This window comes from Mytilus galloprovincialis, chromosome 8, assembly GCF_965363235.1.
Source record: "Mytilus galloprovincialis chromosome 8, xbMytGall1.hap1.1, whole genome shotgun sequence".
Taxonomy (NCBI): Eukaryota; Metazoa; Mollusca; class Bivalvia; order Mytilida; family Mytilidae; genus Mytilus; species Mytilus galloprovincialis.
In genome coordinates this window covers 41,442,036-41,460,646 of record NC_134845.1, presented here as the reverse complement: position 1 = coordinate 41,460,646, position 18,611 = coordinate 41,442,036, and the positions used below count along the sequence as shown (strand labels likewise).

At 33.2% G+C, this 18,611-nt stretch overlaps 1 protein-coding gene across 1 annotated transcript in view; it reads left to right on the top strand.

Annotated features, from left to right (window-relative positions):
• LOC143041944 (uncharacterized) overlaps window positions 1-18,611 on the top strand; it is a 45,301-nt gene that overhangs the window by 12,827 nt on the left and 13,863 nt on the right. Inside the window, exons 3-4 of the mRNA XM_076214118.1 lie at window positions 12,810-13,040; window positions 16,088-16,189. Of these exons, the coding sequence (XP_076070233.1) occupies window positions 12,810-13,040; window positions 16,088-16,189 (333 nt within the window). The remainder of the gene's footprint in view (window positions 1-12,809; window positions 13,041-16,087; window positions 16,190-18,611) is intronic.

The following is an 18,611-nucleotide window of genomic DNA, read 5'->3' as shown; positions in this document are numbered from 1 at the left end:
CCCACTGAATGTTATGTATGTGGGAATAAACCATAATCTATGGTATCGTACTATAGTCCCACTGAATGATATGTATGTGGAAATAAACAATGATCTATGGTATCATACTATAATCCCACCTAATGTTATGTATGTGGGAATAAACCATGATCTATGGTATCACACTATAGTCCCATCGAATGTTAAGTATGTGGGAATAAACCATGATCTATGGTATCCTACTATAGTCCCACCTAATGTTATGTATGTGGGAATAAACCATGATCTATGGTATCATACTATAGTCCCATCGAATGTTAAGTAAGTGGGAATAAACCATGATCTATGGTATCGTACTATAGTCCCACTGAATGTTATGTATGTGGGAATAAACCATGATCTATGGTATCCTAATATAGTCCCTACGAATGTTATGTATGTGGGAATAAACCATGATCTATGGTATCCAACTATAGTCCCGTCGACTGTTATGTATGTTGGATTAAACCATGATCTATGGTATCCTAATATAGTCCCTACGAATGTTATGTATGTGGGAATAAACCATGATATATGGTATCATACTATAGTCTCACCGAATGTTATGTATTTGGGAATAAACCATGATCTATGGTATCCTACTTTAGTCCCTACGAATGTTATGTATGTGGGAATAAACCATGATCTATGGTATCCTACTATAGTCCCATCGAATGTTATGTATGTGGTAATAAACCATGATCTATGGTATCCTACTTTAGTCCCATCGAATCTTAAGTATGTGGGAATAAACCATGATCTATGGTATCGTACTATAGTCCCACTGAATGTTATGTATGTGGGAATAAACCATGATCTATGGTATCGTACTATAGTCCCACCGAATGTTATGTATGTGGGAATAAACCATGTTCTATGGTATCCTACTATAGTCCCACCGAATGTTAAGTATGTGGAAATAAACTTTGATATAAAGCATCCTACTATAGTCCCACCGAATGTAATATATGTGGGAATAAACCATGAACTATAGTATCATACTATAGTCCCACCGAATGTTATGTATGTTGGAATAAACCATGATCTATGGTTTTCTACTATAGTCCCACCGAATATTATGTATGTGGGAATAAACCATGATCTATGGTATCCTACTATGGTCCCATCGAATGTTATGTATGTGGGAATAACCCATGATCTATGGTATCATACTATAATCCCACCGAATGTTAAGTATGTGGTTATAAACTTTGATATAAAGCATCCTACTATAGTCCCACCGAATGTAATATATGTTGGAATAAACCAGGATATATAGGATCATACTATAGTCTCACCGAATGTTATGTATTTGGGAATAAACCATGATCTATGGTATCCTACTATAGTCCCTACGAATGATATGTATGTGGGAATAAACCATGATATATGGTATCATACTATAGTCTCACCGAATTTTATGTATTTGGGAATAAACCATGATCTATGGTATCCTACTTTAGTCCCTACGAATGTTATGTATGTGGGAATAAACCATGATCTATGGTATCCTACTATAGTCCCATCGAATGTTATGTATGTGGTAATAAACCATGGTCTATGGTATCATACTATAGTCCCTACGAATGTTACGTATGTGGGAATAAACCATGATCTATGGTATCGTACTATAGTCCCACTGAATGTTATGTATGTGGGAATAAACCATGATCTATGGTATCGTACTATAGTCCCATCGAATGTTATGTATGTGGGAATAAACCATGTTCTATGGTATCCTACTATAGTCCCACCGAATGTTAAGTATGTGGAAATAAACTTTGATATAAAGCATCCTTCTATAGTCCCACCAAATGTAATATATGTGGGAATAAACCATGAACTATAGTATCATACTATAGTCCCACCGAATGTTATGTATGTTGGAATAAACCATGATCTATGGTTTTCTACAATAGTCCCACCGAATATTATGTATGTGGGAATAAACCATGATCTATGGTATCCTACTATGGTCCCATCGAATGTTATGTATGTGGGAATAACCCATGATCTATGGTATCATACTATAATCCCACCGAATGTTAAGTATGTGGAAATAAACTTTGATATAAAGCATCCTACTATAGTCCCACCGAATGTAATATATGTTGGAATAAACCATGATATATAGGATCATACTATAGTTTCACCGAATGTTATGTATTTGGGAATAAACCATGATCTATGGTATCCTACTTTAGTCCCTACGAATGTTATGTATGTGGGAATAAACCATGATCTATGGTATCCTACTATAGTCCCATCGAATGTTATGTATGTGGTAATAAACCATGATCTATGGTATCATACTATAGTCCCATCGAATATTAAGTATGTGGGAATAAACCATGATATATGGTATCGTACTATAGTCCCACTGAATGTTATGTATGTGGGAATAAACCATGATCTATGGTATCGTACTATAGTCCCATCGAATGTTATGTATGTGGGAATAAACCATGATCTATGGTATCGTACTATAGTCCCTTCCAATGTTATGTATGTGGGAATAAACCATGATCTATGGTATCGTACTATAGTCCCACTGAATGTTATGTATGTGGGAATAAACCATGATCTATGGTATCGTACTATAGTCCCACCGAATGTTATATATGTGGGAATGTACCATGATATATAGGATCATACTATGGTCTCACCGAATGTTAAGTATGTGGGAATAAACCATGATCTATGGTATCCTACTATAGTCCCACTGAATGTTAAGTATGTGGGAATAAACAATGATCTATGGTATCGTACTATAATCCCACTGAATGTTAAGTATGTGGGAATAAACCATGATCTATGGTATCATACTATAGTCCCACCGAATGTTAAGTATGTGGGAATAAACCATGATCTATGGTATCCTACTATAGTCCCACCGAATGTTTTGTTTGTGGGAATAAACCATGATCTATGGTATCATACTATAGTCCCATCGAATGTTAAGTATGTTGGAATAAACTTTGATATAAAGCATCCTACTATAGTCCCACCGAATGTTATGTATGTGGGAATGAACCATGATATATAGGATCATACTATGGTCTCACCGAATGTTATGTATGTGGGAATAAACCATGATCTATGGTATCATACTATAGTCCCATCGAATGTTATGTATGTGGTAATAAACCATGATCTATGGTATCATACTATAGTCCCATCGAATGTTAAGTATGTGGGAATAAACAATGATCTATGGTATCGTACTATAATCCCACTGAATGTTAAGTATTTGGGAATAAACCATGATCTATAATATCCTACTATAGTCCCATCGAATGTTAAGTATGTGGGAATAAACCATGATCTATGGTATCCTACTATAGTCCCATCGAATGTTTTGTATGTGGTAATAAACCATGATCTATGGTATCATACTATTGTCCCATCGAATGTTAAGTATGTGGGAATAAACCATGATCTATGGTATCGTACTATATTCCCACTGAATGTTATGTATGTGGGAATAAACCATGATCAATGTTATCTTACTATAGTCCCACCGAATGTTATGTATGTGGGAATAAACCATGATCTATGGTATCGTACTATAGTCCCACTGAATGTTATGTATGTGGGAATAAACCATGATCTATGGTATCGTACTATAGTCCCACTGAATGTTAAATATGTGGGAATAAACCATGATCTATGGTATCGTACTATAGTCCCACTGAATGTTATGTATGTGGGAATAAACCATGATAAATGGTATCGTACTATAGTCCCACTGAATGTTATGTATGTGGGAATAAACCATAATCTATGGTATCGTACTATAGTCCCACTGAATGATATGTATGTGGGAATAAACCATGATCTATGGTATCATACTATAATCCCACCTAATGTTTTGTATGTGGGAATAAACCATGATCTATGGTATCACACTATAGTCCCATCGAATGTTAAGTATGTGGGAATAAACCATGATCTATGGTATCCTACTATAGTCCCACCTAATGTTATGTATGTGGGAATAAACCATGATCTATGGTATCATACTATAGTCCCATCGAATGTTAAGTATGTGGGAATAAACCATGATCTATGGTATCGTACTATAGTCCCACTGAATGTTATGTATGTGGGAATAAACCATGATCTATGGTATCCTAATATAGTCCCTACGAATGTTATGTATGTGGGAATAAACCATGATCTATGGTATCCAACTATAGTCCGACCGACTGTTATGTATGTTGGATTAAACCATGATCTATGGTATTCTACTATAGTCCCTTCGAATGTTATGTATGTGGTAATAAACCATGATCTATGGTATCATACTATAGTCCCATCGAATGTTATGTATGTGGAAATAAACCATGATCTATGGTATCCTACTATGGTCCCACCGAATGTTATGTATGTGGGAATAAACCATGATCTATGGTATCATACTATAGTCCCATCGAATGTTATGTATGTGGAAATAAACCATGATCTATGGTATCCTACTATGGTCCCACCGAATGTTATGTATGTGGGAATAAACCATGATCTATAGTATCATACTATAGTCCCATCGAATGTTATGTATGTGGGAATAAACCATGATCTATGGTATCATACTATAGTCCCATCGAATGTTAAGTATGTGGGAATAAACCATGATCTATGGTATCATACTATGGTCCCATCGAATGTTATGTATGTGGGAATAAACCATGATCTATGGCATCCTACTATGGTCCCATCGAATGTTATGTATGTGGGAATAAACCATGATCTATGGTATCACACTATAGTCCCATCGAATGTTATGTATGTGGGAATAAACCATGATCTATGGTATCATACTATAGTCCCATCGAATGTTATGTATGTGGGAATAAACCATGATCTATGGTATCATACTATAGTCCCATCGAATGTTAAGTATGTGGGAATAAACCATGATCTATGATATCGTACTATAGTACCACTGAATGTTAAGTATGTGGGAATAAACCATGATCTATGGTATCGTACTATAGTCCCACTGAATGTTAAATATGTGCGAATAAACCATGATCTATGGTATCGTACTATAGTCCCACTGATGTTATGTATGTGGGAATAAACCATGATCTATGGTATCGTACTATAGTCCCATCGAATGTTTTGTATGTGGGAATAAGCCATGATCTATGGTATCATACTATAGTCCCATCGAATGTTAGGTATGTTGGAATAAACTTTGATATAAAGCATCCTACTATAGTCCCACCGAATGTTATATATGTGGGAATGAACCATGATATATAGGATCATACTATGGTCTCACCGAATGTTATGTATGTGGGAATAAACCATGATCTATAGTATCATACTATAGTCCCACTGAATGTTATGTATGTGGGAAGAAACCATGATCTATAATATCCTACTATAGTCCCATCGAATGTTAAGTATGTGGGAATAAACCATGATCTATGGTATCCTACTATAGTCCCATCGAATGTTTTGTATGTGGTAATAAACCATGATCTATGGTATCATACTATAGTCCCATCGAATGTTAAGTATGTGGGAATAAACCATGATATATGGTATCGTACTATATTCCCACTGAATGTTATGTATGTGGGAATAAACCATGATCAATGTTATCTTACTATAGTCCCACCGAATGTTATGTATGTGGGAATAAACCATGATCTATGGTATCGTACTATAGTCCCACTGAATGTTATGTATGTGGGAATAAACCATGATCTATGATATCATACTATAGTCCCACTGAATGTTAAGTATGTGGGAATAAACCATGATCTATGGTATCATACTATAGTCCCATCGAATGTTAAGTATGTGGGAATAAACCATGATCTATTGTATCGTACTATAGTCCCACTGAATGTTATGTATGTGGGAATAAACCATGATCTATGGTATCCTACTATAGTCCCAACGAATGTTATGTATGTGGGAATAAACCATGATCTATGGTATCGTACTATAGTCCCACTGAATGTTAAATATGTGGGAATAAACCATGATCTATGGTATCGTACTATATTCCCACTGAATGTTATGTATGTGGGAATAAACCATGATCAATGGTATCGTACTATAGTCCCACTGAATGTTATGTATGTGGGAATAAACCATGATCTATGGTATCGTACTATAGTCCCACTGAATGATATGTTTGTGGGAATAAACCATGATCTATGGTATCCCACTATAGTCCCATCGAATGTTAAGTATGTGGGAATAAACCATGATCTATGGTATCCTACTATAGTCCCACCTAATGTTATGTATGTGGGAATAAACCATGATCTATGGTATCATACTATAGTCCCATCGAATGTTAAGTATGTGGGAATAAACCATGATCTATGGTATCGTACTATAGTCCCACTGAATGTTATGTATGTCGGAATAAACCATGATCTATGGTATCCTAATATAGTCCCTACGAATGTTATGTATGTGGGAATAAACCATGATCTATGGTATCCAACTATAGTCCCACCGACTGTTATGTATGTTGGATTAAACCATGATCTATGGTATTCTACTATAGTCCCTTCGAATGTTATGTATGTGGTAATAAACCATGATCTATGGTATCATACTATAGTCCCATCGAATGTTATGTATGTGGAAATAAACCATGATCTATGGTATCCTACTATGGTCCCACCGAATGTTATGTATGTGGGAATAAACCATGATCTATGGTATCATACTATAGTCCCATCGAATGTTATGTATGTGGAAATAAACCATGATCTATGGAATCCTACTATGGTCCCACCGAATGTTATGTATGTGGGAATAAACCATGATCTATAGTATCATACTATAGTCCCATCGAATGTTATGTATGTGGGAATAAACCATGATCTATGGTATCATACTATAGTCCCATCGAATGTTAAGTATGTGGGAATAAACCATGATCTATGGTATCCTACTATGGTCCCATTGAATGTTATGTATGTGGGAATAAACCATGATCTATGGCATCCTACTATGGTCCCATCGAATGTTATGTATGTGGGAATAAACCATGATCTATGGTATCACACTATAGTCCCATCGAATGTTATGTATGTGGGAATAAACCTTGATCTATGGTATCATACTATAGTCCCATCGAATGTTATGTATGTGGGAATAAACCATGATCTATGGTATCATACTATAGTCCCATCGAATGTTAAGTATGTGGGAATAAACCATGATCTATGATATCGTACTATAGTACCACTGAATGTTAAGTATGTGGGAATAAACCATGATCTATGGTATCCTACTATAGTCTCACTGAATGTTAAATATGTGCGAATAAACCATGATCTATGGTATCGTACTATAGTCCCACTGAATGTTAAGTATGTGGGAATAAACCATGATCTATGGTATCGTACTATAGTCCTATCGAATGTTATGTATGTGGGAATAAACCATGATCTATGGTATCCTACTATAGTCCCACCGAATGTTATGTATTTGGGAATAAACCATGATCTATGGTATCCTACTATAGTCCCACCGAATGTTATGTATGTGGGAATAAACCATGATCTATGGTATCCTACTATTGTCCCACCGAATGTTATATGTGTTGGATTAAACCATGATCTTTGGTATCCTACTATAGTCCCACCGACTGTTATGTATACTGGATGCGAGGACGGAATAAAGGACATAACAAGAATACAATTTTTCCTTTACTCTGATCATTTATTCTCTCTCTGTAGTCTTAACTATGTTATGACTAATAGCTAATCTGCAACCTTTTTTTAATAAAACCAAAATGCTAGTGAGAGCACAATTTTATATGCATGTGTTTTTATCCATCTTTTCTATTGATTCTTTGTTCACATAAAAAACAATAGGCATAAAGTGCATATGCTTTATTCCGTCCTCGCATTTGTTCCACTTTATAAACAATACATGAGAATAAACTATGATCAATTTTATCCTGTTATTTTATGTCATATATGATAAAACAAACCACTATTAAAAGGATTCTACTATAGTATGTTTAAGTGTAAAATGAAGAACCAACCATGATCTTACTTTTGTTCAACTTTATGTTATAAAAGTTAGACAAACAAAAATTTCTATATAGATAACATTTGACTTGACATTGACCTATATTGAGTTTGAAAGTCAAGGTCATGTAACTAATAATGTAATATTCTATATTAAATACCCCTAAAATTTCTATATAGGTCACACGTCTGACCTTACATTGACCTTGCTTAAGGTAAAAGGTCAAGGTCGTGAAGTTCAGAGTGGCACATTTATGATTTTATTCAAAAAGACTGAAGAATGACCAATACAGAGGTTAAAGGTCAAGGTAATACAATAAAAAAATGCAATTTTCATAATTTCCCCCCCAAAAAAAATTCTTAGGTCACACGTCTGACCTGACATTGATCTTGTTTTAAGTAAAAGGTTAAGGTCATGCAGTTAAGAGTGTCACATTCATGATTTTATTCACAAAAACTGGAGGAAGACCTATACAGAGCTTAAAGGTCAAGGTCATACAATAATAAAATGCATTTTTTATAATTTTCCCTAAAAATACGTAGGTCACACGTCTGACCTGACATTGACCTTGTTTTAGGTAAAAGGTCAATGTCATGCAGTTCAGAGTGTCACATTCATGAATTTATTCACAAAAACTAAAGCATGACCTATATAGAGGTTAAAGGTCAAGGTCATACAATAATAAAATGCAATTTTTGATAATTTTCCCCAAAAAAATTCCTTGCCCCTTTTTTATAATAATATCCCCCCAAAATAAACCCTTTTATATGTGTTGGGTTGAAATAACTGTCATAAATCTATAAAGTGTTTGTATATAAGTAAACACATTACTATTTTAAACAATTATATCTTTACTTATCATAAAAATGTGTGTATATATATAATCATGGTTTAGTCCCACCTTCTATATTAAATGAAGTCTTTTTCCGTAAGGGTGGGATTAAACCATGATTAAATATATATACAGTTTTTATAGAATGAATTCTATATATAATCATGGTTTAGTCCCACCTTCTATGCTAAATGAAGTATTTTTCCGTATGGGTGGGATTAAACCATGATTATACATACAGTTTTTAAAGAATGAATATTATATATAATCATGGTTTAGTCCCACCTGTGACTAAACCATGATTATGCCCAAACGGTTTAGAAATTAGGCGCTGATAAAGGAAAAACCTAGGATTTTCATGTTTCAGGACAATCACTTGAGAACAAATGTATGAATTTTTATGTGAAATCACCCGTGGTTAAATATTTAACTTAAATGGCCAACCTGCGGTAAAATCAGTATAAATCCAAGCCCCCTTGAATTATTTCTTAAATGTACTATTGACCTCCAACACTTGTTTGATTTACTTTTCTTCATATGTTTAATTTTCTCAACTGTTAAGGTAGCACAATACAAAGATGTTTTTACTTCAAATCTCCAACCTTTAAAATGCTGTTTCTTTCTTAATAATGCATATAAATTAACGAAAGAGGTATTGATAGATAGATAACAGATTAATCTTTAGCATGAATGCAATATTTTTGTTATGCCATCATTATGTAATCAATTATTATGAAATTAATGGCAAAATCTTGGTCAGTTTACTTGAATGAATTTAACTCTTTCATCTCTATAGCTATACAGAAAATTTTAACGAAATCTAAATCCACACAGCAGGAGCTACAAAAGCGTGTCTCATATTATCGCTATCGTATTTTATTCTCTCACAAATCTGTAATAAGTGTAAACATCCTTACAACAAAAAAGTAGATAATGTATAATTAGGTGTAAAATATTGTCTAAACATTTTTGCGCCTGTCCCAAGTCAGGAGCCTCTGGCCTTTGTTAGTCTTGTATTATTTTTATTTTAGTTTCTTGTGTACAATTTGAAAATTAGTATGGCGTTCATTATCACTGAACTAGTATATATTTGTTTAGGGGCCAGCTGAAGGACGCCTCCAGGTGCGGGAATTTCTCACTACATTGAAGACCTGTTGGTGACCTTCTGGGTTTTTTTTCTATGTTCGGGTTGTTGTTTCTTTGGCACATTCCCCATTTCCATTCTCAATTTTATCCAAAATCTGAGACAACCTTTTGTAAATAATGGCTCTAGCAACAACATATAATACAATCAACCCTCTAGGGTTAACAATGAAGAAGCTAATTCGAAAGTGGGAATTTCTTGTAAAATTTTGTAGACACAGTGAACATAATAATTGAATACATAATTGTTGTATTATACTAACATTTCATTAATTTGGAGGAGTAATCTGTTTGCTATTCATAGATACCTCTTTGTTCAAGCATTATAAAAACAGTTACAGGATTTGAAATTGAGGAATTGGAGGTATAAAATATTTGTAATGTGCTACCTTATACAGGTAAATGTGATAAAGCAAAATATAACTAGGTTAGAATAATAAATAGTTTGCAAAAGGTGGCAAGAAACATTAACGCACCTATATCATTAAAATGAAAATAAATCCGAATCAAAGCTGATTAGATATGCCAACTGATACTATGAATGGTTTGCAGATTTTAAGCAAATATATATTTTGAATGTCACAGTATTGAACTATTTTAGAAATGCAAACTTTGTAAAAATAGAAAACAATGCAAGGACTGTTTAAGAAAATAAAATCATATATATATGGAAGTTTTTAACGACCTTGACTGGCTATACAGCCCTTGCACGGTCGGTTAAAATAAAAACAGCTTAAGGTAGATTCATGGTATACCGCCATCTTGGTTTGTACTATTGCAGTCTATTTATTTGCCCAAATCTGCAAATTTGTAGACAGATGTGCAATTTTATTGATTGGACTGTTTATTTATACGAAGAAAACTCGCTGATTTATTGCATTATCCAAAATATTTAAACAAATACCAAACATTTGTGTTTTAGAATCAATTTTTCAACTTAGCCATTTAAGGGGAGTTAACTCTTTAAGTAAATATTATACTGGACTGATAGGGAAATTTTCAATTTTTACTTTTAGCAAGAAAACAAGTTCGGTGACATCATTTTTTATTTTTATTTTCTTAAAACATATTAAAAAACCTATCTTTTTACAATTTATTTCAAAATTCTATCTCATAGATTTCTTTTTATGCCCCAAAATGTGTTTTTTCATGATCATTCTACGCAAATTTAGGATATTTTCAAAGACTCATAGCTTGAAAAATAACACGGTGACCCATTTTTTTTATTATATTATTGAAAAGAGCATAGAAAAATCTTCATTTTGGCAAAGTATAAGTAAATTCTATCTCGGGAAACATATACCGGTGATCTACCTTAAGCAAAAGCTAAAATTATAAATTATGGTTATTTACAAAAAAAGACAAGTTAGAATTAGTTATGCAAAATACCAACGTTAAGCTGTCAAAACCAGCTGCTTCCTCCATGCTCTAATTTTAAACATACTTTATCATGTTTATTTTCTGAAAACATTTGAAAGACCAGTATCAAGTCAAGTAGCAAAACACTCTACACGCGTATGTAGTGCGTTTATTTCTACTAGTATGAAAGTAAACCAAAATGACCTTCCAGTTGACAAGAATATTTTTAATAAAAGGATAAATGTAGATAAGATAAGATAAGATGCAGTTATATGATGAAAATATGAAAGATCGTTCCAAATGGCAAGCAACTGTGCAAATTGAAAATAAGTATGACTTAGTTATTAAAGCGGTAAAATACTCTCCGGGAAATACAATGAAATACATAAATGAATGCCAAACGAATTTCTGTCAATAAACGTGCCACAACAAATACGAAATAAATTAGTGAGTATAAAATTGAAATTTCAAACCGTTTCCATTTAACAGAATAAGATGTTCCCTGCGGTAAATTTCAATTAAGATCAAACATATTTTGAATGTGGTAAAAAGTAAATCACAAAAATACTCCGAGGAATATTCAAAAAGGAAAGTCCATAATCAAATGGCAATATAAAAAGCTCATAACACATCAAAAGAAATGAATAACAGCTGTCATATTCTTGACTTGGGACCGGCATTTTCTTTTGTGGAAAATTGTGGATTAAACCTGTTTTATAGCTAGCTAAACCTCTCACTTGTATGAATTACAGATTTAACGTTATATCATTTAAAACAAATAAGACAATGTCATTTGCAATACAGTATACCGACTTCAACATTTTGTTTTTTTTAACCTATTGTTAGATGTCATGGCAGGCAGAGTTGCATCATCAATAATTCTCATACTAGTATGGTGGAATGCCATATTATCCACTTTAGTATTGTTTATAAAGGTTGTAGTGTCCACCACATTACTGAAAAAACAAACTAAAATGGATGGAAATGAGCAAAATCTAAAGCCAATGATCAAATAATGTGATGCGTGACTGATTTTTAAGAACGGTTTTAAATCAGGTTTAAAAAATAAGAACACAGCTAAGGCTTTTAACTATTTCGAAATGGCTCCCAAAAAAATTTTAAAAAATATATTTAACTTTTTCAAACAAAAACTGTTTTAATATGTCTCATTTTGACTTTAGTTAGTAAACTAGCTCTAATTTCTAAAGCAGCATTCTCGAATAGAATATCCAATGTTTGCCTCCTATTTTGAATGTTGTTATATAATCTATCGGGAATAATGTCTCTCACAAAAAGTATGCTCTACATTAAGTAGCGAAACTTTCCATTAGACATAGCGTTAATCACTTAAAACATTTGTGAATTAATGTAAAGAAAACAGAATTCAATTAATCTTTGTATGACAAAAAAATAAAACGCTAATATTGTATTTTTTTTTAAGGCTTGCCGAGGAAAAGACGAAAGGAATCGAAAATGAGCACAAGCTTGAAGTTGAAATCAGTAATCTTAAAATTGAAATCAGAAGAGCGGATGCAAAGTTTAGAGAAGTTGTAAGAGATTATGAAACATTAAACTCTAGATATGAGGAGCAGCGATGTCAGTTTGAAGAGGAACTAAAGGATTTAAGGCTGCAACTTAATGAAAAATCATCAAAGTCCGTAGATAGTATAGGGTAATATTTGTAGTGATATTTTAAGCTCATTATTGATGGATTCTCATATTTGACATATTGACTTGACAATGCCAGTTCCTCCTTTCATTGAAGTAAAACTAGAGTTAAGAAGGATTAGTAAAATAGAAGTTGAAAAGACATGAAAAAAAAAAGAATAATTGTGTTAATGATAATAGTTTGAAAATAGTCCATAACTAAAATTGCATGGAAAATTCATAAAAGAGCTTTTTACTTTTTGAAAAAAACCTAGTTGACAACATATACAAGCTCTTAGTAGATGTACTATTATGAATTGTTCAAAACAAAATCACAGACACATTTTTTTTACGAAAATTCAAACATGTTTCACCATTTCATGTCTATATTTTCTAACAATGCATGAGTAGATACAGTTATTTAGACAGTTCCCGTTAACATTGAAATTATATCAGACCCTTATCTAAGATATTTAAGTTGTATTATTTTGATATGACAACTATGTATAGTAAAATGTAGTCTAAAACTACAACATAAGAACAATCAATTAAGATCAGTTGAAAAGCTCATATTTAACTCAGATGTGATTTTGTTTTGAACAATTCATAATAGTACATCTACTAAGAGCTTGTATATGTTGTCAACTAGGTTTTTTCCATGCCTCTGTGTTAATTGTTTACTATAAGGTCACATATTTTCTTATCATAACAGATAGAAGAAGAAGAAATACGATTATACAATGTGGATGCGTAAAAAAATATAAAATTGTGCACATGACTCTTAAGTTTATGATATATACATAAATGCATTGGTTCAATAATTGGATAAAAATCATATTTCACCAGTCACTCGTTTCAAATGGCTTCGTTTCAAAATGAGTTTCAGCAAATATATTTGCGTTCAGATATACCAACCATCATTCAATTGAATGGGGAACTTGTTTTTGAAAAGATTTTGTGAAACGAACCCGTCACAGAGTTAGTGAAGGACGCTTCACGTGCAGACAGTATGGCACTCTTACTTGCAAAGGTATTTGATATAACGTCTTCATTGTGACAGGACGTGGTTGCGTAGTTAAACATCCATCACAGACAAACTGACGCCTCACTTAAACGTTATGGCTACATTTGGATCATCCAGTCATCTTGATGATTTTTTTAAAGGTGATAAAAGAGGGACGAACGATACCAGAGGGACAGTCAAGAAAATGTATATTTTGAGATAATATATGGTTTAATTACGGAGGACTTTTTCATACCGGAATCTTAACCACGTGTTCCATATTATATTAATCCAGTTTGTCTCATTGGACTGCAATATAGTTGACTTGGCAGCAACCCAAGGCGAATTTCAATATTATTAATGAAAGATTCTTATATACTAGTATTTGGCTTGTAAAATGTCTAGTTTATACGTCCCCGTGTTCGTGACATAACTGCTTCAATGTGAACGAATACTTTCTTTGCAGTTAAATATATTTGTTCCATTTTATTTTGAAGAACACATGTAGAACTATACACCATTTATAACACTAGAAAGCCCGATATGTATATCTTCTATTGGAATCCAGAACTCTGTTTATAGGAAAATTGAAATCATACGGTCCTCAAAGTGGGAAATCTGATTTCCTTGTGTAGCGGTGATACATTATTGCTTAAAAAGAAATTAAATATTTGATTTCCATAGGGAATCAGATCAGTTATTCATTCGGTTTCTAAATACAAACCTTGTTCTCAGGTATCCATAATCATACTGCATCATAGGATTCATACTCTAAGTTGAAACCAATACCCATTTTCCAACGTGAATAAGTCCCCTGTTTATCAAGAAAATTTAATTCATTATAATTCTGCATGCGTAAAATTAAATTCTATTTTTTGGGAAAATCGCATTTACGTTTAAAATTGCAAACATTAAATACATTGTTTGGGGTATGCTCCTTTCACCTTAATTGCCCTAAGAAATTTATATGGAAGAACGACTTAAATATACCCTACTGCTGTCGTTTGTTGATTTGTTACATAAGTGTGGGTTTTATTCCAGTTACTTATAAAGACTATACTTGGTTTTCCTGTTTGCATTGTTTTTCACTAATCGTTTTGGGGTTCTTTATAGCTTACAGTTCAGTGTGAGCCAATAGTCCGTGTTGAAGGCCGTACTTTGTTCTATAATTGTTTACGTGTTACACATTGTGACTTGGATAGAGAGTTGTCTCATTGGTACTCATATCACGTCTCCTTATCTCTACCTACATTAGTTTTACGCGAGTTGGTTAACAAATACGATATATCTGTTTCTCAACTCTTTTGTGTATGTTTTCGACGTCATAGTTCTTTAATTTTACCGATGATTATGTCCTATCCCTAATTGCCCACAGACCACAATTAATTTCCCTATAAATTCTTTATAAATTTGCCAAATTTTTGGTATACGTAATGAACAGTCAAAGTCTCACATTATGATTAACGTTTTTAAAAATTCCTTCTGTGCATGTCATTAAAAAGCCATAACATATCCATACTAGGATGTGAAAGTCAAGAGATGTTCAGCAAACTTTAAATGTTACCTTTTGCAACTTGCCTATTAGTGGTCAATAAAAGGTCAATGAAAAGCGTGGTCGATTGGCAGATCTGAGATATTATTTTTCGAGTTCACTCGATCACAGCTGTATTATAGTTTGTTTCAATTGAAGTTTAGTTAATAATTTATATCTATATTACCGGGGTTATTACCAATGTCATTTCAACTGATCGGGCGGAGCTTACGTTTTAATTTGCATAAGGACAGTCTATTTGAAGATGTGTGTGATAAAGATGATTGCCGTTATAATTATTACTGATTTCTAATCAACTATCAGTGTCATCAAAGGAATTTACAAAACAATGACTGGACACTTCATTGATGAGTTTATCCTAAAACACCTATCTATAGATGGACTGGTTTATTGTGAGCGAATCGGTTAAACTCCGCCCAGTCAAGTGAAATAAATCGAGTAATACATGGTATGAAAATTAATCGAAATTCAAGACTTTCCTTCAAACAAATAGATAATTGTTTTGTATTTACAAAAGGCGTCAAGATGAAAAACCTTACAAGACATCAGTAAAGGAGTCGGAAAAGATTACTGGACAAGCTCAAGTGTGTGTAAATTATGATGACTGTATGAAAGAAAAGTAAGTGATTTTTTGTTATAATTACCGAGGCTCTCAACATCTCGTTTGTAGGTGTGTATGCGTTGATATGACATATTATTGAAACGACAACTAAATGGATTTCAATTATATACATTCTATTTTTAAAACCTTTAAAAAAAATTCGTATTATGGTAAATGGCATAAAGCGTTGTAAAATATCTTCATCTGCAGTTGAATAGGAGCTAATTTTTGTAACATATAATGTTGTTTTTTTCAATTCTTAAACCACTAATCCCAATGGGTTTGATTTCAAAAGCAAATTGTGCACAATTTATATCATATTCCATATTTAAAAGGGGTAAATTTATCAAATAATTCTATATAGTTTTTGATATAAATTTGTTCAACATTCCGTTGCTGCACATAAAGATGTATTGTTATGTACCAATTAATCAACTGGGCCTTTTATATATCATTTTTAAGGTTATTTGTCAAAAATGATGTTTACTTATTAAATCGGAATAGATTATAGTATGTTTGTCTCACTTCTTCACCATACACATCTAGTTTGGCAAATTAAAGACTAATTGATAAATCCTGGCTAAGAATTGTATGCAACAGTAAGAAAACACATTCATGGTTACCACTCTATTATTTTTAAAGGATGAAAAAGGTAACTATTTATAAATGTACAGTACTTATGGTTGTTTTGTTCATATAGGTCCTCAAGTATTTAAGTCTGTGTTCATCCTTGGCTTGCGGCTACGCTTTTGTCTTTGTTGAGCCTGTGACTTCTGTCGCAGAAAGCTCTACATAGGGATAGTGCGCCGGTGGCAGCGGCGGTGTTAGCCATCTTCTTAAAAGCTTTATACTTCTGAAGGTGGAAGACCTAGATGCATCATACGTTGTTAATAGATGCTTTATGTTATGAAGTTTCCGTCTGTCATATGTCCATTGTCCTCGATCTCGTATTCATTCAAGATTTTGTGTAATGTTAGGGGTTTTATTTTCTTATTATGAGTAACAGGATGACTATATTAAGTATGTGCGTGCATTTCAGTTGTAATACCATCAAATCATAGTATGCCACATCCGGTTGCATATGAAGAAGAGTATGATAAAAAAAAAGATGCTGTAAGCAATAGGTCTACTATATTTGGTGTATGGAATGATTGTAAGGTTTACATGTTCACCTGGTAGGTGTCATCTGACTTTGACCTCATTTTCATGGTTCAGAGGTCAGAGTTAAGTTTTTGTGCTTTGATCTTTTTTTTCTTCTTATACAATATGCAAAAGGTAATCTATATTTGGTGTATTAAAATATTTTCGATGTACATGTCAGTCTCGCAGATTTTATCTGACTTTGACTTCATTTTCACGGTTCACTGCTTAATATTTCGTTTTTGTGTTTGATCTGTTTTTCTTAAACTATAAGCAATAGGTCAACTATAAGTGTTGTATGGAATAATTGTATGGTGAATATGTCTGTCTAGCAAGTATCATCTGACCCCATTTTCATGGTTCATTGTTCACTGTTACGTTTTTATGGTTAAGCTTATTGCTTATACACTATACTTAGTTGTTCAACACTATATAATGCATAGATTGATTGTCAGAAGTACATGTCTGTCTGATAATGGTTCTTTTGACCTTGACCTCATTTAAATGGTTCATTGGTCAAGGTTCGTTTTCTTGGTTAAATCTGTTTTTTACAAACTATAATAAATATGTCAACTATATTTTATGTATTTAAGGAGTGCAAGGTGTACATGTATTTCTCATTTGGTTCGTCTGATCTAGACCTCACCTTTGAACTCACCTGGCCCGAAGGGCCAAGTTAGCTTTTCTCATTACTTTGTGTCCTTTGTCTGTCGTCGTTCGTCGTCGTTAACTATTACAAAAATTTTCTTCTCTGAAACCACTGGGATAAATTAAACCGAACGTGGCCACAGTCATCATTTGGGTATCTAGTTTAAAATTGTGTCCGATGACTCGCCTAACCAACCAAGATGACCGCCATGGCTAAAAATAGAACATAGGGGTAAAATGTAGATGTTGGCTTATATCTCTGAAACCAAAGCATTTAGAGCAAATCTGACACGGGTAAAATTGTTAATCAGGTCAACATCTATCTGTCCTGAAATTTTCAGATGAATCAGAGAACCCGTTGTTGGGTTGCTGCCCCTTAATAAGTAATTTTATGAAAATTTTGCCGTTTTTTGTTATTATCTTGAATATTATTATAGATAGAGATAAACTGTATGCAGCAATAATATTCAGAAAAGTAAGATCTACAAAAATATCAACATGACTAAAATGGTCAGTTGACCCCTTAACAAGTTATTGCCCTTTACAGTCAAATTTTGTCAATTTTTCGTAAATTAAAATCTTCTCCTCTGAAACTACTGGTCCAAATTTAACCATACTAGGCCACAATTGTCATTGAGGTATCTGGTTTAAA